Here is a 27866-nt window from a genome sequence, read left to right on the forward strand (position 1 = left end):
GTTCTCCAAATGAAATGCCAATTTATGAACGGGTTTTTCCATTCTTGCCTTCCTCCCATATTTTGAATTTAATTGCTTCAGTTAATCAAATAGCAAATTCCATTTTAGGAATATTTTCCCATGCATTTCCCCAAAACTGGGGTTTTCAACTTTTTGGTTTTTTGGGTTTTTTTAGAAACGTCCCCTTGCCATCTCAAGATTTCACTTCATTCATTCAGTCGTATTTATTGAGCGCTTACTGTGTGCAGAGCACTATAAGAAGTGCTTGGAAAGTACGATTCAGCAACAAAGAGAGACAATCCCTGCCCCAAACGGGTTCAGTCTAGAAGTACACTTGACGTATACTATCACTTGAAATACATGTTCCCTCAAATTTTGTCTTCCAAGTGTGTATATATAGATATAAATCTCTGAATAGAGATATATTTATACATACACAGCTTCATTTATCTTCCGTGTATACCATAGTACCCACTGGATACTTACACCAGCCCCACAAAACTTATGTGTGTAGCTTCCTACCCTTTTATTTCCCCTTTCTGTAGTATAGTTTAATCAATCAATGGTATTTATTGAGCACTTACTATGGGCAGAGCAGTGTACTAAGCACTTGGGCGAGTACAGAGAATTAGTAGTTACGTTCCCGGCCCATAATGAGCTTACAATTTGGAGATATCTCCCTTCCCCTGTAGACCCTAAGATCCTCATGGCTAGGAATTGGGTCCCACAGTAAGTGCTCAAAAATTACAATTGATTTGATATTGTATCCTGCTTCTCATGGCTCCAGGCACACTTCATTCTCAATTACGCGGGTATTTTCCAGGGGGTCAGAGGGTCTGGGTTCTAATCCCATCTCTGCCACTTGTCTGCCATGTGACCTTGGACAAGTCACTTCTCTGTGGCTCCGTTTACCTCATCTGAAAAATGGGGATTAAGCCACACCACAAGGGGTTAGATAGAGAGGTGTCGGGGTGGGGGTTACAGCTGTGGGAATCATGGGCCTCACAGTAGATATTCTTGTATCTTCTGGGATTCATGGATGGTTCACTTGGGGAGGGTGAGTAGCCACTGCTAAAAAGGGGAATGGAGAGGAGTGCATGTGACTCATCGGATTATCCTTTATCCACCCCAGTACTTAGCACACAGTTAGGTTTAACAAACACCTTATTATTACTATTACTGCTGTTAATAATGATATCTATACTTTGTCTTCTGAACTGCAAATGGGTGGTATTGGAAAAATCTGCTGCACTCCAGGAACACAAATTAAAACTCAGTTTCCCAAAGGGCTCAGAAGCATAGTCTTTACTAAAGGCTTCAGTGCAGTAATGTTCAAGTCTTAGATGATTTTAAACCCCTTGTAAAGAAATGCTGCTTACAAACCTTAAAAAGAACCATCGGAGTACGTGGGAAGGGGGAGTGTTTAGAGGGTGGGCGGCCAAGGTCGAGGCTTGAAAAATAATAGAGAAGGCTTCGACAGTGGGAAACGGAGCCTCGCTCAGAATTCCGAAACTTTTCTTCTAGGCTGGGAACCAAGCTGTGATTTTTTTTTCCTTAACTTGCCAATTTGTTTACCGATCGAATTTTCTTTTTCTTATTTATTCTCAGGAATATTTTGAAAACAGTCGCCCTGGGTCAGATGCTCTCCTTGTGTATATGTGGGACGGCTGTCACCAGTCAGTATTTGGCAGACAAATACAAAGTGAACACGCCAATGCTTCAAAGCTTTATCAACTATTGTTTGATGTTTCTGATTTACACATCAATGTTGGCGTTTCGAACTGGTAGGTTAAACATGGGCGGTATTTTCCTTTTTGGCAAAACGTTTTCTTTGGGTACTTCTGTTTCTGGAAAGAATGAAAAAAATGGCAGGTAGTCATCAAAAGAAAGTGATTTTTTAAAAAATAAAAAAGTCCAGAGCGAGATCTCGGAGTACTAGAAAAATGATGATTAGAATTGAGCCTGCCTGCCTAAAGTGTTTCAACCAAGATGTTGGGAAATATAGATGAGAAGCAGTGAGGCCTAATGGAAATAACACAGCTCTGGGAGACGGGATTTGGGTTGTAATCCCGGCTCTGCCACTTTTCCGCTGGGTGACCTCGGGCCAGTCACTTAAGAAGCAGCGTGGCTCAGTGGCAAGAGCCCGGGCTTTGGAGTCAGAGGTCGTGGGTTCGAATCCCGGATGGGCCACTCGGCAGCAGTGTGACTTTGGGCAAGTCACTTCGCTTCTCGCTGCCTCAGTTACCTCATCTGTAAAATGGGGATTCAGACTGTGAGCCCCACGGGGGACAACCTGATTCCCCTGTGTCTACCCCAGCGCTTAGAACAGTGCTCGGCACCTAGTAAGCGCTTCACGAATACCAACATTATTATTATTAACTTCTCTGTGCCTCAGCTACCTCTTCTGTAAAATGGGGATTAAAGACCCTGAGCCTCATATGGGACATGGACTCTGTCCAACCTGATTGGCTTGTATCTACCCCAGAGGTCGGTACAGTGCCTGGCACGTAGTAAGCACTTAAAATGCCAGGAAAAAAAGATATTTATGAAATGATAGGAAAAGCCGAGACAAATTGAATAGACATTGAACTGACCACTAACAAAGAATGTTGGGGGAAAATGCTGAGTCATAATAGTAGTAGAATGATTCTCATTTACAAAGCTCTTATTTCAGTCCTCTTTCCTGATACTGCTAGTGAATTTTAATGCCGTATTTCTTAATGAACTGTCTCATTAAGAAGGAAAAGAGGGGTTCAGCCGAAGGCCCTCCTCCTCCTTCCCTTTAATTTTGGAAGTGCTCTGATTACTTTGAGTCAAAGGAGCGTAGCCCACATCAATAGCTGTTTGTTCTCCATTAGCATTAGATAGTAACAGGTCATTAAGCTGTTAGTGAAAGGTGCCGTTTGGCCGAATAGGATGTGAAGATTAAATAAACCCATTTTTATCAGGGCCCCGTTGTATTCTCACCTCACTTGCAGGAAAACTTTGCAGTGTACTCGCCCTTGGGACTTGTTAAGCGCTTACTCTGTGCCAAACACCGTTCTAAGCATGGGGTAGATACAGGTCAATCGGGTCGGACACAGTCCCTGTCCTCCGTGGGGTTCACGCTCTTAATCCCCTTTTTACAGATGAGGTAACTGAGGCCCAGAGAAGTTAAGTGACTTGGCCAAGGTCACACAGTAGACTTGTGACAGAGCTGGGATTAGAACCCAAGTCCTTCTGACTGTCAGGCCAGTGCTCTATCTATGAAGCCACGCTCCCTCTCAAGTCCAATAACCATGCGCAGTTGTTTCTTCCGAGGTTGTACCCTTGCACTGCATCTCGTCCAGACAAGCTTCCGTTATTGGGAAAATGTTCCCTAATCCCCTAAAAAGCACTGTAGCCAAAATGTGTAGTGAAAACAGGTTAATGAAAGAAATAATTGTACTTAAATATGTAAACATGATGGGTTCTCCCACTGAAAATGATGATCGAATCTCTATGGGGACTGAAAACCTAAGCGAGGAATTTTTTTTCATGCTATTAAGTGTTTACTAGGTGCCAGGCAAATCACTTAATATCTCTGGGCCTCGGTTAACTCATCCGTAGAATGGGGATTAAGACTGTAAATCCCTTGCGGGATATGGACCGTGTCCAATCTGATTGTCATGTATTTATCTCAGTGCTTCGGACAGAGCCTGGTACCTAGTAAGTGCTTAACAAATACCATTATTATTATTATTATTATTAATAATAATAACACATACCATAACGAAGAGGGTACCTGACACAGTTGAGTAATGTAGCGTTGGCAGACTTCATTTTGAGTGTAGGAAATGTTTAAATTTCACTTCAGAACTTAAATCCGTGAATAAAATGCAATGTTGATTCAAATTGAATGTTCATTTCCCTCTGTTTTATTCACCTAAGGTAGTGGCAGCCTTTGGCTCATTCTAAAACAAAAATGGTGGAAATATATCCTGTTGGGTCTGGCCGATGTCGAAGCTAATTACCTGATTGTCAGAGCTTACCAGTACACCACATTAACAAGCGTCCAGGTAAAATTGAATTCTTGCCACCTCTGAATTAGAGCTGCAACACATCAATTAGGTTGTTAGGAGAGAGGGATATGGAGTAGCTCCGTTAACCTGGAGAAAATCCAAATATGTAGAAATGTGGTCGCTATTACAGTGTAACATATGCTCCTTGAGTGTCGTTTCTAGGTATTAATAAAAATGTGCCCAAGCCATTCAGTGCTCAAATTGTGAGTAGAATGCTTATTTTGATAGGAAATCTAAACAGTAAGGGCTTTATCAATCAATCATATCCAGCGCTTAGAACAGTGCTTGGCACATAGTAAGCGCTTAACAAATACCATCATTATTATTATCATTTATTGAGCACTTACTGTCTGCAGAATACTGTACTGAGCACTTGGGAGAGTACAATATAACGTAGTTGGCAGACATGTTCCCTGCCCACAAGGAGGTTGGCCCAGTGGATAGAGCACGGGCCTGGGAGTCAGAAAGACCTGGGTCCTAATCCCAGCTCCACCACCTGTCTTCTGTGCGACCTTGGGGCAAGTCACTTCACTTCTCTGTGCCTCAGTTCCCTCATCTATAAAATGGGGATTAAGACTGTGAGCCCCACATGGGGCAGGGACTCTGTCCCACCCGATTATCTTGTATTTACCCCAGTGTTTAGTACAGTGCCTGGCACATAGAAAGCACTTAAATGTCATTAAAAAGATCTTGCAGTATAGAGGCTCTGTTTTTGAATAACTAGAACATCATATAGAAAATAGAGCCTTAGACCACTATCAAAAATCGGGGGTTTGTGAATGATAAACAAAACAGAACAACAAAGCGGGGGAAATCAATGAAACATACTAAAAAAGCATCTTAGACTCTTGGAGAGGTGGAGTTGTAGTCAGGAATGGATACTCCTTTCCCATCTCCCTTTTTCTCCAGTGGAAAAAGGGTAAAACGTTTTGCATTTTAGCAATTCTCAATTCTGTAGCGTAGGAGAGAAGCTTTGCCATCAGATTTCCTTCAAGTCTCCCAGTATCTCGATGCCATAGTAAGTGCGACTATCTCGTGTTTTATAAATGGCAGTGAAGTTGAGGGAAAAGCCCTACTATCTGATTGCGTTTCCCCCCGCCTAGCAAATGGATCATTCCATATGTACCTGTCTTCATTAATTATATGTTAATCAATCAATGATATCTACATTGTTAATCACTCAATCATATTTACTGAGCGTTTTACTGCATGCAGAGCACCCTATTAAGTGCTCTTGGGAAAGTACAATATAACAGAGTTGGTAGACACATTCCCTGCCTGCAACAAGCTAATGATGTGACTGAATTTCTTAGCCAGGCTGTGTTGATTATGACATAATATACTTCACACTAATAAATATCTATGCTAAACATTAGAAAAGTCTCAGAATTCAGTTGTAAAATGACAAATGAAATGTTTACACTGAATTTCTCCCACTGAATACCACTTTGGAGAAGTGGAAATGGCTTATTGAAAGTACCTAAATATGTCTGTTTGTTTATATCATCTGGGGCTTGTGAAAAATTCGGAGGTCTCAAAATGGAGATTATCAGGCACAAGAGAAAGTATAAAAGAGAGGATGGAGAAGTGTGGAATGTAAAGTTTCAAAAATGCTGAATGAAAAAGATAATGAAGATACCTTTCCTAACTGTCCCTTATATTTGACTAAGGAGCCAGTTAAATGAGGAAAGATCTAGAGATTGAAAGGTAATAAAACCCAGGAAAGCCCAAACATGAAATTTAAATAGGAAAAACATAATCGGAGCATTAGCAAGCCTTTGGAGGGTGAAGATAAAATATGCTTTATGCACCGTCAGGTTATTTTGACAGATTTTGGCTGTGAACCCTGTGAGAGACCATTACTGGAAATGACTTTTACTGTTTAAAAGGCTGTTACTGAGGCAACTGCACTAGAGTTGTTAAGCTCAGGCTCTATAAAACATTTAAGAGATTATTGCGGTAGACAAATTTCTAAACCGGGGATAAAGGAGGAGACAAAGTAACACATCCCTAGCCATATCACGTTTGACTTTGATCTTGTTGCTAGGGAAAACAATAGTAAGCACTCTGTGACAATCTCAGACAATTCTGCAAGAAGAATTTCACCCAAGAAGCAGTGTGGTCTAGTGGATAGAGCGTGAGGATGGGAGTCTGAAGGACCTGGGTTCTAATCCTGGCTCTGCCACTTCTCTATTGTGTGACTTTTTTTATTCAGCAGTTTCTCAACTTGACATATTTTGCTCTCCATTTTGCTCTCTTTTATACCTTTTATTGTACCCTATATCTTCATTTTGAGATGTCTGATTGTTTCACATGCCTCAGATAATATAAACAGTAACAGTTAAGTATTTTCTGTAAGATATTTCCATTTAACCAGTCCAAAGTGGTATTCAACAGAAGAAACCCAGTGCAAACACTTCACCGCCCTCATCTGTAAAATGGAGATCAAGACTGTGAGCCCCATGTGGGACATGGATTGTATCGAACCCGAGTAGCTTCTGTCAACCTCAGCGCACAGTGCCTGGCACATAGTAAGCGTTTAACAGATACCATGAAAAAACCAGACTAAAGGGACTTAGAAACCAGAGTTTTTAATGAAAAGAGCCAGAGATCAGTCAGGATAGTGGTTTGAAAAGTGCTCCTGACCTACTGCTGTAATTTGCCGAGTCTGAGTGTGGAATGATGGGGCTAAAATAAAGGGATTTAGGACTAGAGCAAATCAGTCCCTAACTAATTTTCTCACCATTGTAGCAATTAGTCTTACAGTTCCTATCCTAACAGCGATCTTATTTTACTTGTCATGTAGACTGAAAATTAATAATTTGTATTCAACCATTATGGATTCCTTAATATTGTTCGGGAAACATCTTCACAACCAGCTGAGAAGTCAAATGAAGTATGTAGTTCTGAGTCCAGCAACAACTCAGAAAAAATGGAATATTCGAGTTCAGATTTCGGTCTAAAGTAGTTTAAATGAGCAATCTTTGGCAATAGCATTCCTCTAATATAAAATAAAGGCTTAACTTTCAGTTATTTTGGAATGAGTCTGCCAATATTGAAGGGAGATATTTGGAAGGGAAGCTTAGCTTTCACTGCGAATGAGAATACCTGCGACTATCTTTGAAACATTGCCATTTTTGTTAGGAAAACAGTCAGAATGTATTGTATAGACCCTTTCACACCCAAAGAGAAGCAACCTAGTGGATAGAGCATGGGCCTGGAAGTCAGAAGAACCTGGGTTCTAATCCTGATTCTGTCACTTGTCTGCTGTGTGACCTTGGGCAAGTCACTTCTCTTCTCTGGGCCTCAGTTATCTCATCTGTAAAATGGGGATTAAGACTGTGAGCCCCATGAGGGACAGGGACTGTGTCCAACCTGATTACCTTGTATCTAGAACAGTGCTTGGCACCTAGTAAGTGCTTAACAAATACCACACATTCATACAAACAAGCCACCCAGAAATTAACATATCTGTCAATCTACTGGCACATGCAACTGCTAATGAAGGGCTTTATGTAGGAGAAAAAGAAGCCCAATTTCTGTCATCCAGTTGTCTTTATTGTATTGTTATGGTATTTGTTAAGCGCTTACTACCGGGCACTGTACTAAACACTGGGGTAGATACAAGCTAATGAGGTTGGACACAGTCCTTGTCCCACAAAGGGCTCTCGGAAAGCCAAATGTTTGTAATCAGATACCAAGATTACTGGTCTCACAGCCCAAAAGACTCCTGGCCTTCCCACCCCCTTTACCCTAAATTAATTCTCGTTTCCTACCTTACCGTCAGGAGCGATTTCATAGTTGTTTTTTATTCTGTGTGTCCCCAGCTTTTGGACTGCTTTGGGATTCCAGTTCTGATGGCTCTTTCGTGGTTCATTCTTTATGCAAGATACCGAGTGATCCATTTTATAGCTGTGGCCGTCTGCCTCTTGGGCGTAGGAACTATGGTTGGTGCAGACATATTAGCCGGGAGGGAAGACAATTCAGGTAAGACATTACTCGTTAACAGGACACAGCAGAGCAGAAGAATTTTTGTGACATATTCGTTTTCTTTTCAAAAGAACAGAGTGGGAGAGGGTGCGCTTCCTGATTAATTCATGGCCTGGCGGAAAGAGCACGGGCTTGGGAGTCAGAGGACCTGGGTTTGAATCCCCGCTCCACCACAGGTCTGCTCTGTGACTTTGGGCAAGTCACTTGCCTTCTCTGTGCCTCAGAGAATGGGGATTAAGACTGTGAGCCCCAGGTGGAACGGGGATCGGGTCCAACCTGATTACCCTGTATCTACCCCAGCATTTAGAGCAGTGCTTGTCACATAGTAAGGGCTGAACACATTCCATTATTTTTATTATTATTATTTTGCGATACCATTCTTCAAAGCTGAGTTTCCAGGGTCGCTTTCTTCCGATCTGCAGCCAACTTGTTTTCCGAAGAGGCCCCGATTTCTATGATTCACGCAAAGAAATGGAGCTGAAGTGACCCTGTGGTAGCTGCTTTCATTTATCTCGATTACATCTCTCCCTTCCGAATAATTTTCTACCCTGGAAAAAAGACATGTCTGGTTTTGTTGCTTAACTTGGCTGCATCAGTCCCCCCCCCTTTTTTTTTTTCAAGGATCCAGATAATCTAAAGTGGTCTGAATTAAGACCTGATAAATCTGTTGCAGACTCTGGGTTTATTGCTTTGCTTTCAAGAAAGCTGTGTGTGTGTTCACTGGGTGACCTCTCTTGAAGTCTAACTGTAGATAAAAACTTGGTGACAAAGTTCAGGCGGTTAAATGTTGCGAAAGGCAATAGGAGTCAGTGAGTTGAGTTAATCCGTGCCCAATTCCAACAACTCAGGCGTGATTAAAAGGCCAAGAAAATCCCCGCGGAAACCCCTCATCATTTCTTCGGGTTTTAAACCGATAGGCATCTATGCTCTGCTAGTGACACAGAGTAAGGTCATTTTTCAAATTCTCACCTCTCCCAGTCTCCGTCCACTACAGCTACATCTTCCCGTTGGGGGAATGGGTGGAAGTAGTTAGAGGAAGACAGTTTTAATAAAAAAAAATAATCATAGCAGAAACACAGTAACCATTTTAAGTTTAGGAATGTTAAACTGGAGCCACAAATTCTGTAGATTTCATAGCTAACCATCAAGCAATCGAATTCATTGAGCACTTCCTATGTGTAGAACACTGTACTAAGTGCTTGGGAGATTCCAATACAGAAATTAGCAGACACGTTCCTTGCCTGAGACGAGCGTACGGTCTAAAACTCAAAATGCTTTAGCCTCTCCACGACACCATCAGTAAAATACAATATTCTCCATCCCCAAAGATATTCCCCCCTAAGGAATCCAAGATGAGAGGTTGAAGTAGTCACATAATTTGCCCTTTTGTGGATTAATTTTTCTGTACAGGCAGTGACGTGTTGATCGGCGATGTCTTAGTTCTTCTTGGGGCTTCTCTCTATGCCATTTCTAATGTGTGTGAGGAATACATCGTGAAGAAGCTGAGCAGAGAGGAATTTCTAGGAATGGTGGGCTTGGTTGGGACAATTATCAGCGGCCTACAGCTGTAAGCTTTCTACCATTTTCTTTACTGTTAAGATGAATACAGTACAGGCGATTGCTTTCGTATGTTAAAATGATCATGGTTTCCTTTTGTATTTGTAGTCAGACAAATTAAAATTGTTCAGTTTGGCATCACGTTCCTGAGGAATTAAAGAAAGATACATTTTTATCTCAGGAATTTATGTAATTTCTGTTAAGGAAAGGTTAAACGTGAACTTTCAGCTTTGGACATTTGATATCTTTTCTCTTTAGCTACATATGATCAGTGTGCAAGATTCCTGCCTAAAATTCTGAAAAGATATATAAGGTGGCTCTCTGTTTTTAAGTCAGTCATTGCTCAAATAACTAAAAGCCGATAGAAAAGGGAAAACAAAACAGCATTGATATCTACAATGGGAAAAGTTTACAAAAGAATGAATATGCTTGTTAGGGGTATTTATATTTTATTCCGTAGTTATTTAAGTTAATCATTATTTTTAGATAGTTCACATAAACTAATTTTGCGGGGATAAAATGTAACCATTCTGGTGTAAATTGTTAGTCCTTATAAAATTTGCAAACTAAACATCAAAATGATTACTGTCTGAATGTGTGTGTGTGTGTGTGTGTGTGTGATCTGTTTTCTTTTTTATCCCCTCTTGTAGGTTGATTGTGGAATATAAGGATATCACTAATATTCAGTGGAACTGGAAAGTTGGTATGTTTTCTAGCTTTGGCTCATTTGAATTATCACTAATCTTCTTAACTCACAGGAACTCATTAAAAAAGAAAATGTGAATTTCCAAAATATTTACCCTTTCTCCTTTGGGTGCATGATACAGAGACTTTCTTGAGGTTTTACAAATTGACCCTGAATCCAGTTTCAATTTGTTTCCTGGAAAACATTCCACATTCTTGGTCTGCTCAGTAATTCTAGGCAGGATGTGACCTTTAGTGATGGAATTTTGCCTCATTTACCTCATTTACATTTACTTTTCTGTGGCTAACGTCTGGCACTGCCAGTAATTTAAAAATGAACAGCTGCCCCTCCCACCCCAATTCACACTCTTCTCTACCTAAAACATCACCCAAGGACCCACCGAGGGAAATATAGGCTAAATGATATTTCTACAGATAGTCAATTGTATTTATTGAGCGCTTAAAGTGTGCAAAGGATTATACTAAGCACTTAGGAGAGTACAATATAACAGACACGGTCCCTGCCCACAAAAAGCTTACAGTCTAGAGGGAGAGACGGACAATATAAATACATAAAATTATGGATATGGACAAAAGTGCTGTGGAGCTGGGACGGGGGATGGTTAAAGGGGAGAGGAGGGATAAGAGGAATTGTATCCAGATTGCAGAATCTCAAAATAATGACTTTCTGTGGCTGTTGGATGGTAAATATCAGAGTCAAAAACGTCTGGGTCTAAGTCGAAAACGTCTGGGTCTACATCACTGGCCCGACAAGCAACCCTAGGTTCCAAAATATCAAATGCAAGCCACAGTTGCACTGTAATTATCGGTATTATAATTGGGGACATCAGCAAGGCAAACTGGGATGAAAGACCCCCCTCTTTCTATATCCCTATGGTTGTTAGTTTCACACTATCTTGGGGTGCCTAATTGCCGTCTTTAATAATCGTTTACTATGCGCCAAGCCCCGTACTCAGCACCGAGGCGGATACGAAATCATCAGTCCCTTCTCTCACGGGACTCTGTCTAAATAGGAGGGAGAACAGGTATTTAATCCCCATTTTACAGGTGAGGAAACAGACACAGAGATGTTAAGTGACTTGAACTAGGTCACACAGCAGGCCAGTGATTTGAACCAGGATTAGAACTCAGGTCCTCTGGCTGCCAAACTCATATTCTTTCCCCTGGCCCATGCTGCTTTCCAGCTGCTTTCGTCTGTTCAGACAGGGAAGGCCCTGTAGGCTTCTGCTTCAGAGTTGTCAGTTGACTCCTAGACCTGGCCTAATCTAGACGCCGGAGCTGCTTCAGACATCCCCGAACTAACCCGAGTCTTTAATACTAGTAGTAATAGGAGTAATAATAGTATTTATTAAGGTCTTACTTTGTGCAGAGCACTAAGCACCGGGAAAGAGTATTCAGTTGGGAATTACACATGGACCCTCTCCCTTGAGAGGCTCACAGTCTTTAAGGTCAGAAAACAGGATGAGAGAGACTGCAGTAATTTCCTGACTTCCCTTCTTCAGTTCCTCTGGAAAACTTGGACTGGGTCAATACCCCTTTCCCTTCCAGACAACCCCAATCTCCTCATTAAGTGAATATTTTCCTCGTTTTCTTTTCTCCAAAAAAAATGCCTCGTATTTCCCAGTTAAAGACAGGGACGTTAAAACGTGTTAAAACGTGGGGTAATGTAAGCTATCCGTGAAAACTTATTTGGCCCAGTGGATAAAGCACGGGCCTGGGAGTCAGGAGGACCTGGGTTCTGCCCCTTGTCTGCTCTGTGATCTTGAGTAAGTCACTTCACTTCTCTGGTGCCTCAGTTACTTCATCTGTAAAATGGAGATTAAGACTGTGAGCCCCATATGTGGGCCAGGGACTCTGTCCGACCCTATTTGCTTGTATTCACCCCAGCGCTTAGTACAGTGCCTGGCAAGTAGTAAACGCTTAACAAATATCACAATGATTATTACTGTTAGTACTTCATGTTTTAAATGTGACACGTATCATTTTTCTTTTTTTCTCTTTTTTTCAGTGCTGCTGTTTGTGGCTTTTGCCCTATGTATGTTCTGCTTGTACAGCTTCATGCCCATTGTAATTAAGGTCACCAGTGCAACTTCAGTCAACCTGGGCATTCTAACTGCAGACCTCTACAGTCTTTTCTTTGGGCTCTTTCTCTTTGGATATAAGGTGGGTAAGCTTCGGTCCGCTTCCCAAAATGGCATGTGATTAGCATGAATATAGAGAGAGCGGCGGTTTCCATTGAAACTCAGGCGGACCTAAAAAATAAGGTCTCATCGTCCTCTTCTCTGCTTTCAGCTTAACTCTCTAAGGAGAGTAATACAGGGTATTTGGAAAATTACCGTTGAAGCAACCTCAGATTGTTCTGTTGTATTCTCCCAAGCGCTTAGTATAGTCCGTTGCACACAGTAAGTGCTCAGTTGAATGAATGAATGAATAAATAAAGGATTTCTCCATTGTATTCTTGTGGGAGGGAAGAGAGCGGAGGGTAGGGGTGATCACAGATGGGGGAGCAATCTAGAACGTCCAGACGACAGCGAGGGAAGTCTATAGGACTAATCCCAGCTCTCCCACTTGTTTGCTTCGAGGCACTGGGCAAGTCAGTTGACTTTTCTTAATCTCAATTTCCTCATCTGTAAAATGGGAATTGAATACCAGTTTTTCCCCCTACTTAGACTGTGAGCCCCATGTGGGACCGGGACTGTGTCTGATCTGACTGTATCGTTTCTACCCCAGTTCTTGGCATACAGTAAGCACTTGACAACCGTGACAGGTATTATTATTCATTCAATCATATTTATTAAGCCCTTACTGTGTGCAGAGCACTGTACTAAGCTCTTGGGAAAGTACAATATGTCAATAAAGAGTGACAATCTCTGCCCACATCGAACTCACCGTCTATTATTATTATTACTATTATTGTTGCCATTACAAGTTCCAGCTTGAATGAATTTTCGTGGGGAGTTCTCTCGGAGCCAAACCACCTGGACCCGGGCTTCCAAGTGTGGGCTGAGGAGCGGGCCTGGCCCTGATAATAACCCCAACAACAACAATAATGATAATTGTGGTATTTGTTAAGTGCTTACTATGTGCAGGCACTGTACTGGGATAGTTTCAAGATAATTCACACTGGGCTCAAAGTCTTAATCCCCATTTTACAGATGAGGTAACTGAGGCCCAGAGAAGTGAAGTGACTTGCCCGACGTCACACAGCAGACAATTGGCAGAGCTAAGATTAGAACCCCTGACCTTCTGACTCCCCGGCCCGGGCTCTAGCCATGAAGCCACGCTGCTTCTCAAGGAAGCGACTGGGGACTCGATCCATCCATCAAGGATATTGAGCATTTTCTGTGTGCAGAACACTGTACTAAGTACTTGGAGAGAACAGTAGAGTTAGAAGACATGATTCCTGCCCTCAAGGGGTTTAGACTTGGGGGGCTGAACGGGAGAAAGATCGATGGACCGACTGATGTTGCTAGAGGCCGTTCCGGTTCACCTAGGGATTACTTTGCCCCCCGTCTTTCCCAGGCTGGGCGACAGAGGAGCCCCGTGGCACTTGGGGGGACGAAAGAGGAAGGAAGGAGGCTGCACCTTACCAGATGCTCTAAATGAAAAGCTCAAGACTCATGGGTCCCCTGAGATTAATCGGAGGAACGAAGCTCACGCTGCGGAATTGCATGGTGGACTCGCCTAGGTTAGGGAGTGCCTAGAAACTATTGCTTAAGGAATTTAGGTTTCTCTTTGCCAGACTGTGTTTGCAGCAGCCAGCTGTTCTCCTTAGAACAGTGCTTGGCACATAATAAGCGTTTAACAAATACCATCATCATCATGACAGTAAGCGTTCAATGGATACGATTGCTTGATTAGGCTCTGCTGCTCTGTCAGGAAAAACCGATTGTAGGGGATGGACACTAGATGGAGTACGGCATTGCATTTAGATGGCTTTGGGCTTGGAATTAATGCCGTGAAATAAAACCTGAAGAAATGGAGTGCTAAAGAGTAGGGAAAAATGAACAAAATTAAGCTAAGCGAAGCTCTGCACAGCTGCTTTTAAATTTACACAGATTGGGAAGAGTTGTTGGATCAGGGCACGGTACTAAAGATCCCTTGCCCTCGTCCCCCCCAAAAAAACCACGTTACCGGGATTCTGTGGGACAGGTTTGGGGAGGGAGGGCTGAGAAAGAGAAAATAGGGCCAGTGGTGGGATGGAGGGGAGAGAAGGGAAAAAAGGGGAGAAAGGATAAAAAGAGAGGAGCAAGGGAGAGGGGAGAGAGAAAGGAAGGCATCAATATGGAAAGGAAAAAGGGAAGGGAAGGTCAAAGGCGAGAAGGAAACTGGGACATTTAAAGTCAATGAATAGGAGAAGATCTTATTTGGAGCGGGCACTGAAATGAGCTCTTGGGAGAGTGCAATAGAGTTAATAGACCCAATCCCAACCCTCAAGGATTTTTCCAATGTAGAGATCTGTCCCTATCCAGCCAGGCACACACATACTTTTAACGACCCGTTGTCTGTGGGATCAATTGCTTTTCAAAGATGCTTTCAAATTTATCTGGGAGAAAAATAATTGCTCTTCCTACATACTTTCTATGATCCATTGGTGCTTATCATTTATGATCTCCTATAATTAGGATATTTGTTAAGCATTTACTGTATGCCAAGCACTGTATTAAGCACCGGGGTAGATGCAAGATAATCAGGTTGGACATCGTCTCTACCCTGCATGGTGCTCAGAGTCTAAGTACGAGAAAGACTAGGTTTTGAGTCCCCATTTTATAGATGAGAAAGAGTGGAAAGAGCACAGGCCCGTGAGCTAGAGGACCTGGGTTCTAATTCCGACTCCGTCAGGTGTCTGCTCTGTGACCTTGGGCAAGCCACTGAACTTCTCTGAGCCTCAGCTTCCTCATCTGTAAAATGGTGCTTCAGTACCAGTTCTCCATCCTACTTAGACTGTGAGCTCCATGTGGGACATGGAACGTGTCTGACCTGATTGACCTGTACCTACTCCAGCACTTAGAACAGTACTTGCCACATAATAAGTGTTTAACAAATATCATAATGATAATAGGGAGGATGAGAGGGAAGCGGAAGCACAGAGAAGTTAAGTGATTTGCCCAAGGTGACAGGTGGGAGAGCTGGGCTCAGTACCCAGGACCTCTGCCTCCCAGACCCGAATGATTTCCCCTAGGCCTTTCCTTTCGTAGTCACGACTTTTCTTCAGGTTTAATCATGTGGGGTTGCAGCGTTTTACTGCTCAGATCTTATTTTTCAGCCCGTCGTAGGTCATCTTTGAACTGCTTTCAGCTCTCCTTCACGTCTTAAATCATAGAGTCCAAAACTATACCAAAAAGTCTCGTGAAGGTCTGGCTCGTGTAAAACGTTACTGCCGCTCTCATTTCGTCCGGTTTTCCATGCTACTTTCAGCATCTACCCCAAAAAATGAAACAGAAGGGGCTATTTGAAAATAGTCTGCTAACAACATCCCCAGAAACACCAATCTTTCTTACAGTTTGGCCTAGTGGAAAGAGCACGGGCCTGGGAGTCAGAGGACCTGGATTCTAATCCCAGCTCCGCCAGTTGTCTGCTAGTTTAAACCCATTATTATTGGGTTATTGGCAGTAAGCACCGATCCACGTGGGTGGGTTTAGTTGGAAAGATCTGTAGTCCTTCAAATCTCAGTCAATCAACTGTATCATTGAGCTCTTGCTATGTGCAGAGCACTGAACCGAGTACAATCCAACAGAAATCTCCAATCCGCACTGTGCATACTTTGGTACTTGCTTGTAGTCGATTGGTTCTAGCCCCACCAAGTTAAATCTCCCCTTATGTGGTTCTCTGATGAGCCTTTTTGACAGTTAAACCATTTTTTAGGGCACCTTTTTTTAGCCCCTTCTAATTCCCATGTAGAGAATGGAATAGAGCCGAAGGCTATGATAGGAAAGATTTTCATTCTGTTTTCAAAGCTAACATGGAAGCGGGGTTGTGTGACCCTTTTGAAATGAATTGCTCGGGGAAAAAAGGACCCAGAGTATATTTAAAGGTTTGGTGTACTTTTGAAGGGGTTATTCACGCCTTTCTTCTCTCTTGAAATGCCTTGAATACCTTGAAAGGTATTGGAGAGCGAGGCCCTGGTTTTCTCAAAACTCTTAGTTCAGTTCTGGGCACCTGCTGGGGGTTGCACTGCAGATTAAATGAAGGATTAATCGTATCTATTGAGTGTTTACTGTGTGCAGAGCACTTCAGAGATTACTTTATGACCGAGTAGGTAGACAGGTTCCCTGCCCGCAGTGAGCTTACAGTCTAGAGGGGGAGACAGACATTAATATGAATAAATTATGAATTTGTACATAAGTGCTTTGAGGCTGATGGAAGCGTGCAAATTCAAGTGCTTGGCTACACGGAAGGGAGTGGAAGAAGAGGCCTTAGTCAGGGAAGGCCTCTTGGAGGAGGTGTGCTTTTAATAAGGCTCTGAAGGCGGAGAGAGTGGTCATCCGTCTGATGCGAAGAGGGAGGGCATTCCAGATCAGAGGCAGGATGTAGGCGAGGGGTCGGCAGTGAGATAGATAAGATCGAGGCGCCGTATGTAGGTTGGCATTAGAGGAGCAAAGTGTGCGGGCCGGACTGCAGTAGGACATCAGGCCGGAAAAGTAGGAGGGGTCAAAGCGATTGACTGCTTTAAAGGCCGTGGTAAGATGTTTCTGTTTGAGGAGTTAGACGGGCCACTTCTGGAGGTGCTTGAGTAGCGGGGAGACACGGACTGAATGGTTTTGTAGCAAAATGATCCCGTCAGCAGAGTGAAGTAAGGACTGGAATAGGGAGAGACAAGAGGCAGGAAAGGCAGCGGGGAACCTGTCGCAGTAATCAAGGAGGGATGGGATAAGTGCTGGGATTAACGTAGCAGTTTGGAGGGCTTGAAATGCTGGATGATGGTAACATGCTGGCCTCGTTGTGAAGTACCTTCACATATTCTTCAAACGGGAAATAAAATGAGATGGAAAGTGCCGACAGCGAGACCCTATGGCCCATCATTCTAGAGAATGCTGGGAAGGAAGGCAAAGATCCAGAGGATAACTGTGACATGCCAGCTGGAATGCAGCTACTTTTGCACTCTCCCTGCTGGATTTAGCTTGGACCCGATGTTCTGCTCTGGTCCTAGACTGGAGATCCACCCAGGATAGGAGGTCCCGGCGGTTTGCATTAGCATAGGAGAAGAGGGCTCAGGGGATCCTAATCCAGAAGATTCTGGGAAGCAGAAGTACCAGTAAGCAGTGATGCTGGCATCAATTAATCAATCAATGGTATTTATTGAGCATTTACTATGTATTAAGCACTGGGATGTCTTTCTCCCCGCCGCAGACTGTGAGCTCTTTATGGGCAGGGAATGTGTCTGTTGTAATGTACTCTCCCAAATGCTTAATCCAGTGCTCTGCCCACAGTAAGCGCTCAGTCATTACGATTGAATGAGTGAATGTTCCAACCCCCTCTCTCGTAGAGCAAGGCAGGAAAGAGGACTTGGGGATTTGCAGGGTAAGAATCCGCCGGCTAACTTCCCTTTCTCCTTCTCAGTTCTCAGGGCTTTATATCTTGTCCTTCACCATCATCATGGTGGGGTTCATCCTGTACTGCTCTACCCCGACCGGAAGTGCCGAACCGGCTACTAGCAGAGTGCCCCAGCCAACCAGTATCGGAATCGACAACCTGGGACTCAAGATGGAAGAGAACAGCTCGGAAGTGACCTCGGCAGCCTTGTAGCCTTCTCCGGGAGTCGTCGGGATCCCAGCACCCCCTGGGCGCGTCAGTTCCGGCGGAAAGATGGAGCTTTCCCTGAAATACCGACAGACTGGGCCAACCTTGAACACGGTGCTACGTGGGTTGGAATACGCGGACCAAATCTGACCAAGGAGCATTAACACTGTACGAAATGTAGAAATTCCCTCCCCAGCACGCAGAACCGAACGTCCGAAAGTCTTCTAATCGGTGCAACGATCGATACCAGTTTTGTGTGATCAGCGCTTAGAACAGTGCGTGGCACATAGTAAGCGCCTAACAAATAGACCATTATTATTAAATAGATGAGACACTAGACTGGGGACTGAAAGACCTCGGATTTTCTTTTTCCACGTTCACAGCGAGAGTTCTCTGTGACCTTAGACAAATCACTCCGCCTATCCGTTTCCCCTCCTCGGAAAGGAAAATAATAATAGGTAACTCGTTTCACCGGATGCGTGTAAAACGGTTTGGAATTTGGGGGATAAAAGGTACTTTTTGAGTATCAAGTATCGCTGCCGATGCTATTGAAAGTACTGATTGTGAAATCAACGCTGGTCGCCGGGGCATTGAAGGAGATGGAAAAAATGCTTTATCTTTTAAGTTTCTCCTAAATTATCCTATAAAAGTAACTTAATTTAATGGGGGAAAAGAAGCTTTGTAAGGAAAGGTTGCAAACAAGATATCGCACACACAAAAAAATTAAAACTGCTAGTTCCATGTTTGACCTATGAGATGCAGCTGTTTTTCCGAATGGAAATTATCCTTAAAGACTGCCGGGCTCTAATACAAAAAATTAAAAACTAAACTTTAGAGCACTTACTTTAAAAAAAACAAACGCATTGACACATTCCCCTGCTTATTGAAGGGCATTGATTTTTTTCTTGAAGTATATTTCTCTTTTATCTGGGGCGAAATATCATAATCATCGGTGCTTAATTCACTAAGCAACCAGAGCATTCCAGGTCGATTCCTGGAGGGTGTCGACGTGCTGTTTCTCGGCGTTATCCTAGTAGAGAATATTGACACCCCACCAGAATTAGAAAGCCTCAAGACGGAGGGGGCGATTTTGTAAAGAATTCTGTTCGGAGAAAGTTGTGCTCATGCTGTTTTCTGTATTTGTTTTTTTTGTTACTAGGTGTGATCATGTGGACAGACATAAATAAATTGTTCAGGTTACTGTTGCTAGCGGCCGATTTTGGGTTTTATTTACTGTCTGTGGAGCTTCCAGGAGGTGGAGCGTCAAGAACCATACTCTCTTCAGCTCAGAGATACTGAAGAATGGTTATTATCTACCCTGTATTTAGAGAGAAAGATACCCGACCCTTTCCTCCAAACGATTTAAAGAGCCCGACAGAAGTCCTTGCAATCCCCCTGTCTGTGTGGCTGGTAATGATAACGAAAATTGTGGTGTTTGTTCGACAGCTTGCTGTGTGTCGATTATCTCGTGTCTACTCTAATAACAATAATAATAATGATGGTGTTTGTTAAGCGCTCACTATATGCCGAGCACTGTTCTAAGCCGTGGGGTAGGTACAAGGCTATCAGATTGTCCCACCTGGGGCTCACAGTCTTCATCCCCATTTTACAGATGAGGTAACTGAGGCACACAAAAGCGTCTTGCCCAAAGTCACCCAGCTGACGAGTGGCGGAGCTGGGCTTAATAATAATTTGGTATTTGTTAAGCGCTTACTATGTGCCAAGCACTGTTCTAAGCCCTGGGCAGATACGAGGTAATTAGGTTGTCCCTCGTGGGGCTCACAGTCTTAATCCCCATTTTACAGATGATATCACTGAGGTACAGCGAAGTTAAGTGACTTGCCCAAAGTCACACAGCTGACAAGTGGCGGAACCGGGCTTAGAACCCATGACCTCTGACTCCCAAGCCCGGGCTCCTTCCACTAAGCCACGCTGCTTCTCCTAGCGCTTAGTACAGCGCCTGGCACATAGTAAGTGCTTAAAAACACCACACCCTCACACACAGAAAGCGCCGTATTTAGTTCTGGGGTAGATATAGGATAATCAGGTTGGACAGAGCTCCTGTCGCACGTGGGGTTCAGAATTCTAAGCCGGAGGGAGAACGCTCTCTCTAGACTGCAAACTGACTATGGGCGGGGAACGTTTCTGCTAATTCTGTTTTCATTCAGTCGTATTTATTGAGCGCTTACTGTATGCAGAGCACTGGACTGAGCTTTATTGTACTCTCCCAAGCACCTACTACAGTGCTCAATAAATAGCATCGATTGAGGGAGAACAGTATTTGCTCCCCGTTTCACAGATGAGGAAATGGAGATATAGAGAAGTTGAGGGACTTGTCCAGGGTCGCACGTTTCCGCTAATTCTGTTTTCGTTGTCGTATTCATTGAGCGTTTACTGTGTGCAGAGCACTGGACTGAGCTTTGTTGTACTCTCCCAAGCCCCTAGTACAGTGCTCAATAAATAGCATCGATTGAGGGAGAACAGTGTTCTCGTTTTGCAGATGAGGAAATGGAGATATAGAGAAGTTCAGTGACTTGTCCAAGGTCGCACAACAGGCAGGTGGCAGAGCCGGGATTCGAGTCCAGGTCCTTTAACGCCCAGGCTCTTTCCACTAGGTCATGCTACTTATTATTGTCCTTTTCTGACAAAAACTAATCGGAGGTTTGTCCAATGAAAACAGTGTAACCCAACGTCTCAAAGAGAGGTAGTGACTAAGTTTAAGAGAACCCAGGCGTCCTGCACTTCAGCCCGGTCACTGCTCTTTTGAAGACTATAACCATGGTTCCTTCTGAACAAGGCATATGGTGGAAGGGAGGTGGGGGTGGGAAAGGGGACTCACACTATCATATTCCGTGTTACTGTCTCTCCCTCTAGATTTTGTAAACTCACGGTAGGCAGGGAATGTACCTACCCACGCCACTGTACTATACTCTCCAGGTTTAGTGGTCTGTCCACAGTAAATGCTCAATAAATATCGTGGATTCGAGAAAAAGCATGGCACGGTGGATAGAGCATGGACCTGGGAGTCAGAAGGTCATCGGTTCTAATCCCGGCTCCACCACTTACCTGCTGTGTGACCCTGGGCAAGTCACTTCACCTCTCCAGGCCTCAGCTCCCTCATCGGTAAAATGGCGATTGAGGCTGTGAGCCCCGTGCGGGACAAGGACTGCCTCCAACCCGATTTGCTTGTATCCACCCCAGCGCTTAGTACAGGGCCTGGCACATGGTAAACGCTTAACAAATACGCAATTATTATTACTGGAGAAGAGAAACTCCAGTGGATTTTAGAGCGACCAACCAGCCCCGATTTCTTTCCTGCCACAAGTCAAGGCAAACAGGCTGTGTAGTCCCCGTAAGAAGTCAAGGGCACTATTTACTGATCGTTGCCTCGTGTTGACTGCTTTAATCATACACCGATACAACTAATCTGCCCGGTATGTTGTAACTTTATCTCCATGACAATCATTGAATCGATGACACTTGGTTTCAAGATTCATCCATAGTACCCAAACGATATCAGTTAATCAAACAACCACTCAACTGATTAGAGGGCAAGAGACTCTGATTTATGAGGCAAGAGTGTAATGAGGAAATATGCATCGCTTAATTTGATGCCAGTGAAAAGGAGGGGGCGAGGGAGGGATGGAAGACGGTTGATCGTTAAAAGGATGCGTCGGCACTGTCTAATGGAATTAACAGAGCGGCCCGGCAGAAAGGGTCAGAAACCTTCAGTCCTGAAAAATTTCACTAGCCCCTCTCCTACTTACGTGCTTGGGATGATACATCTGATGTCAGTGAGCATTGCTAGTCTAGAACCATGATGTAGATATATAATGTAGCAAGAGGATTATATTTTAGATTTGTATTAAAATTTCTGCTTTCCATGATGTCGTGGATAGTTTATTTTAGGCTTAACTCATTTCTTTGACTCCCTGGTCCATGGGCCTGTACTTCTTTGCAAGGCTGAATAAAGAAACTGTATCAAACAATTCCCTAGCCAAAGAGATCTATCAGACTGTAAAATAACCTCTCCACCGAAGCTCCGTTCCTTACATACTTGAAAAACAAGACAGGAGTAAGTTGAGTACCAGAAAATATGACTGAAAAACTAAGTCCTCAAAGATGAAAGTATAAATGATTCCATTCCATCCCAAATGAATGTATTAGAAGACTCCGAGGCGGGGAAATTCCAGCGAATGCTGTAGTCACCTGCCCCTTGTAGAAAATGATGGTGGATTGTATGTAGGAGTCAGAATAAACAACCCTCTGCTTTAACCTAAGAAAATATTGCTGTATGTGTTTTGCCTCTCTCTCTCGATCCTTGTTCTTTCTTCAGAATGAAACATCGTGAGATGTCAGGAAGGTCACGGGGTCTGGGATTGGCACTGGACATTTGCAGAGAAAGCAATAGGATTCCATCCCGCCCGTTCATTCACCCAAGTGTGATGGAATAAAGTCTTTGCTGTCCTCAGGTATTTGGAGATGTAAGTTCTCAGCCTTGGGGTGTGGCTGCTCTCCAAACCAGGGCAGGATCAGAAAAGTCAGCAAGCGCCGACTAATGTGACCGCGCGGGCCCGCAGGAGCCGCGGATTTGCTATTTTGAAGGTTTTTTAAATCTAGATGAGCTGGAGTTCACAAATGGGGTCTGAGTCGATCGGCTCTGCCGGGACGCAGCTCCCGATGGAATAAAAGCGTTCTCGCTCGGTTTACCCCGGCTGCCGGAGAAACAGACACTAGCGGCGGCCGCGGTATTTTTTGGACGAGTCCGCCCGATGCTAGGACGGCTCGGGATCCTTCTTTATCTGACAGATTACGGTGTTGATCCTGTACTAACGCCTCCCTGGCTCGAGTTCTATTTCAGTCCTGAAATCGTCTCTGCTTCCTTTCTATCTCGGGACCCCGAGAAGTTCCACTGCCAGTGACCAAGACTGCAGATAAACAAAAAGCGGAGGGAAGCCGAGGGGACCTATCAATAGCCTATCGGAGTTTTAGAGAAAGATAAATCAGGCTCCCCGGATTCTCTTTAATATGGGAAACAGTTTTCTGGTAAGGTTTGTTAGAAAACTCCTGGAGAGCTTTCTCGCTTTTTGCATGGATCAGGAGTCGCTTTGTCCCTGAGAGGATCAAAGGTACATCGATTTCACGATTGCTCAGATGATTCAGATTAGACCAATCTGCTTCTCATCATCATTATCTGTATTTATTGAGCGCTTATTGTGTGCAGAACACTGTACGAAGTGCTTGGGAGAGTTCAACAGAACAGAGTAGGTGGACACATTCCCTGCCCACAATGAGGTTACAGCTCTGGGTAAGGTCAAGGTCAAGGGACACGAGGGTCATGTGCTATATGTAATAATAATGCTGGTATTTGTTGAGCGCCGACTACGTGCCGAGCACCGTTTTACCTCGGTTGAGGTTGGCGAGGGAAGGAGGGCTCCCAATTAGGAGGTCCAGCTCCACGAAGGGGACCCCCCACAGAATTTTGAGTACGTTAATAATAATAGTAATAATAACTGTGATATCTGTTCATTTGATAATGGTCGGACACCGTCCCTGTCCCGCATGGGGCTCACAGTCTCAGTCCCCATTTTATAGATGAGTAACTGAGGCTCAGAGCAGTGAAGTGAGTTGCCTAAGGCCGGGACTAGAACCCAGGTCCTTGTGACTCTCAGGTGCGGGCCCTAGTCACTAGGCCACGCTGCTGACAGCAAACAGCTAGCCCACCGACCCCTCGGAACTCCGTCGCTGGGTAGGGATTCTCTCTGTTGCTGAATTGTACTTTCCGAGCGCTTAGTACAGTGCTCTGCACACAGTAAGTGCTCAATAAAGACGATTGAACGAGTGAATGAAAAAGGGGCTTGAAGTACTGCCGAGACTTCTCGTCCTTCTCTTGCTCCTTTACTGCTCCTTGCTATGAGACCACGACTCATTCATTCATTCAATCATATTTATTGAGCTCTTACTGTGTGCGGAGCACTGTATTAAGCGCTCGGGAGAGTACGCTGCCGCAAAAAACAGACACAGTCCCTGCCCACAATGAGCTTACGGTCTAGAGAGGGGGAGATAGACATCGGTACAAATAAATAAATTACGGATATGGACGTAAGTGCCGTGGGGCCGCGAGGGGGGATGAACAGAGGGAGCAAGTCAGGATGACGCAGAGGGAGTTGGAGAAGAGGAAAGGGAGGGGCTTAGTCAGGGAAGGCTTCCTGGAGGAGATGTGCCTTCAATAAGGCTTTGAAGCGGGGGGAGATTTGAGGAGGGAGGGCGCTCCAGGTCAGTGGCAGGATGTGGGCGAGGGGTCGACAGCGAGATAGACGGGATGGAGGCATGGCGAGAAGGTTAGCACGAGGGGAGCGAAGTGCGTGGGCTGGGTTGTGGTCCCGAGGAGCTAGGGGAGCTTATGGCGGCGTCGGCCCCAGCCAGACATCACCAGGGAACGAGACTGCTCCGTGGCAGATGCCCGGGCTCAGGCCTTCAGGGCCCTGGGAACGTTCCTGGGGTTTGATTGGGGGCTAGAGCCACTTCGGACCCGCCTGGCCACACTGGAGAGTCTCCCCATCTCTGGAAACAGAGCGGGCTGAACCGCGAGAAGACTCCGAAGCCCCGAAGGTTCGGGGCTAGGAATGGAGAGATGCCACACTGCTGATGAATGCTTCTTGGGGCCCAGCTGGGGGTTCTGACAGTCCCGTCTGACTCTGCCAGGGAGCCAATTTTGCAGGGTTTAACTTCGCTTAATTGCAAATAGGGACCTGAAGTGGAGCGTGGGAGTGACTGGCTGGAGAGCTCAGCAATGACACAGCTGGGCAAGGTCTCACACGGCTGAGCCAGGGCCAATGGAGGCGTCAGAAGCAGGTCCATGCCCTACCCACTACGCCATGCTGCTCCTCAAAATAATAGTTCTAATAACAATGATAATAATAACGGTACTTGTCATGCACTTACTGAGTGCCGGGGTAGAGCCAGGATAACCAGCTTGGGCCCAGTCCCTGTCTAGCAGGGGGCTCACAGTCTAAGTAGGAGGGAGAACAGGTATTGAATCCCTATTTCGCACTTGAGGAAACCGAGGCCCCGAGAAGCGAAGTGACTCGCCCGGAGTTACCCGGCAAGGAATCGGCGGAGCCGTATTGGAACCCGGGTCCTCGGACGCCCAGGCCCATGATCTTGCCGCTGGGCCACGCCGCTGCTACTGAGGTTTAAAGTCCAGATTTGGAATCCGTTTGAGGCCAACCTGCCCAGAGGGGTGAGTCCTTGCGCTTCTAATTATTGAAGTTTCAGAAAAGTTATTCGTAATAATAATAATGATGGCATTTGTTCAGCGCTTACTATGTTCGAAGCACTGTTCTAAGCACTGGAGCGGATGCAAGGTGATCAGGTTGGCCCACGTGGGGCTCACAGTCTTACTCCCCATTTTACAGATGAGGTCACTGAAGCACAGAGAAGTTAAGTGACTTGCCCAAAGTCACACAGCTGACAAGCGGTGGAGCCGGGATTTGAACCCATGACCTCCGACTCTCAAGCCCATGCTCCTTCCGCGGAGCCGTTTGAGATGTCCTCTGGAGATCCCTTTCGTACACACGGTTTGGCGTTTTCACCGAACAGATTGATGATATATTAGAAACTCTCCTTCTTTATGGAAATATTAACAAAGGGAATGTTATAACTGCATCCCAAAATATTAATGAGGAGTGGAGTACATTTGACTAGTTGTGCAAGAATAGTTTACTCAATTCTAGTTAGTGTAGTATATAGTAGGCAAAAGGTATTAATAATAATAATTATTAATAATAATAATAGTGATGTTCTCACCACAGTGGAACCTTTGTTACTAAAGTTCTGACGTGGTGCTTTTTTAAAGTTCGGAGTTGAATGACATTTTGAGTTCACCCTTCGGTGGTTATCGAATAAACATTTGGAGATAGATGAGAGAACAGAAAGTATTTTTAAAACGAGCATTTGATTTGATTCATCGAGTGAGCTCATCTGCGAACCTTGGTTCTGCATTCACAGTGATGGCAGTCACACAGAGTTAATTAGAGTCTCCTCGGTCTTCAGATTCCCATCGATGGGAGTCGGGGGAAAATCAGAGTTTCCGTGATTGAAAATAAATGATGGCGATTAAATATCCCTTCTCCCCTCGGCAGCTGAGGTCCATTTCCTAGTAGATCCTCCATCCAAAAGCTTGGCCAGCTCAGACATCGATCGGCACGGGTTCCAGTGACTGTGCTGCACGGTGGCGATGGGGAGACCGAGGGCTTGCGCTCGACGCACAGGCGGAGTAGCTGCCATTTTGGGCCTCTTTGGGCTTTCCATGCCCCAGAAGCATCCCCTGCCCCTCAGCAGGGCACATCGATGCCCCCGGCGAGGCTAGAGGCTGCAGTTACGTATAGAAGCTCCGTGGGAAGCAGCACGGCGTAGTGGATGGTCCTGAGTTCTAATTCCGGCTCCACCGCTTCCCTGCTGTGTGACCTTGGGCAAGTCGCTTCACTCTTCTGGCCCTCTGTTCCCTCATCTGTAAAAAGGGGATTGCGACCGTGAGCCTCACGCGGGACAGGGACCGTGTCCAACTGGATCCGCTTGTATCCGCCCAAGTGCTTAGTACAGTGCCTGGCACATAGTAAGTGCTTAAATGCCGTAATTATTATTATTATTAGAATCACGTCATGGATCGTCCTCGAATGCCTGTCGTAATATTTATTCAGCGCTAACTCTGGGCAGAGCGCTGCACTAAGAGCTGAGAGAGGCTACAAGGGAGGGATTTAAACATGGACCTTGCCCCTCTGAGGGCTCCTAATTTAAGATTTGCTAGTATCCACCCCAGGGCTTAGTACAGTGCCTGGCACACAGTAAGCGCTTAACAAATGCCACCATTATTATTATTATTATAAATGGGGAGATGGTACCGGGGACGGACACATCAGGAATGATGAGAGTTTAAAACACAACGCAGACAAATACACCGAATCAAAAGTCAGGCACAGAGCATTCTTCGGACAGGGACCCTCTTGTCACTCCCTAATGAGCCCTCCTAAAGTGCCACTTCGCCCACAATCCACCATCCTCCAAAATCATTGCTTCCTCCCACAGAGATCTCTGATCTTATCCACTTATTCCATCGAACCTCACCTGGATTCCTTCTTTGCGTCATACTTCAGATCGGCCTAGGGGAAAGAGGCTGGGTCTGGGGGCCAAAAGATGTGGGTTCTAATCTTGACCTCGACACGTGCCTGCTGTGTGACCTTCAGTAAGTCACTTACCTTCTCTGTGCCTCCTTTTCCTCATCTCTAAAGGGGATTGAATGCCTCCGCTCCCTCCCCCTTAGAATGTGAGCACCGTGTGGGATTGGGACTGTGTCTGACCTGAATAGCTTCTGTCTAACTCAGTGTTTAGTGCAGTGCCTGACACACGCTCAAGTCTCCCATCAGGAAAATCCACCCTTTCCCCTCCATCTGAATTTCTACTCTGCTGATCCAAGCCCTTATCATATCCCACCTTGTCTACTGCATCTGCCTCCTTGCTGATCTTCCTGCCTCCTGTCTCTCCCCTCTCCAGAACATACCTCAATCCTCTGACAGGATCATTTTTCTAAAACCAAAACCTTTCAGGTCACATCTCCCCCTGCCTCAAGAACCTCCATCCTCTCCGTTCCAGAAGCCTGTGACTTTGGTATTATCCTTTATTCCTCTCTCTTCTCTCACCGATTGGCATCGAATCCTGGAGGTTTTTCCAGACCGGTTCCCTTCCACCCCAACCAAATAGCCACTGCCGTGGTCCCAACGTTCATTTTTTAATCAAAACTAGACTACCGTACCCACCCCCTAACGGGTCTTCCTG

At 44.8% G+C, this 27866-nt stretch overlaps 1 protein-coding gene across 2 annotated transcripts in view; it reads left to right on the forward strand.

Moving 5' to 3' along the window:
- SLC35F2 (solute carrier family 35 member F2) overlaps nucleotides 1-19241 on the forward strand; it is a 32758-nt gene extending 13517 nt beyond the window's left edge. The window contains exons 2-8 of one of the 2 annotated variants that reach the window (XM_029048389.2): nucleotides 1609-1784; nucleotides 3910-4037; nucleotides 7868-8027; nucleotides 9441-9597; nucleotides 10238-10290; nucleotides 12301-12455; nucleotides 17853-19241. In XM_029048389.2, the coding sequence (XP_028904222.1) occupies nucleotides 1609-1784; nucleotides 3910-4037; nucleotides 7868-8027; nucleotides 9441-9597; nucleotides 10238-10290; nucleotides 12301-12455; nucleotides 17853-18038 (1015 nt within the window). In that variant the 3' untranslated portion in view covers nucleotides 18039-19241. The remainder of the gene's footprint in view (nucleotides 1-1608; nucleotides 1785-3909; nucleotides 4038-7867; nucleotides 8028-9440; nucleotides 9598-10237; nucleotides 10291-12300; nucleotides 12456-17852) is intronic. The other variant, XM_029048391.2, reaches the window with a different exon arrangement.
- The last annotated feature ends 8625 nt before the right edge of the window (nucleotides 19242-27866 follow it).

Source organism: Ornithorhynchus anatinus, chromosome 20 (assembly GCF_004115215.2).
Source record: "Ornithorhynchus anatinus isolate Pmale09 chromosome 20, mOrnAna1.pri.v4, whole genome shotgun sequence".
Taxonomy (NCBI): domain Eukaryota; kingdom Metazoa; phylum Chordata; class Mammalia; order Monotremata; family Ornithorhynchidae; genus Ornithorhynchus; species Ornithorhynchus anatinus.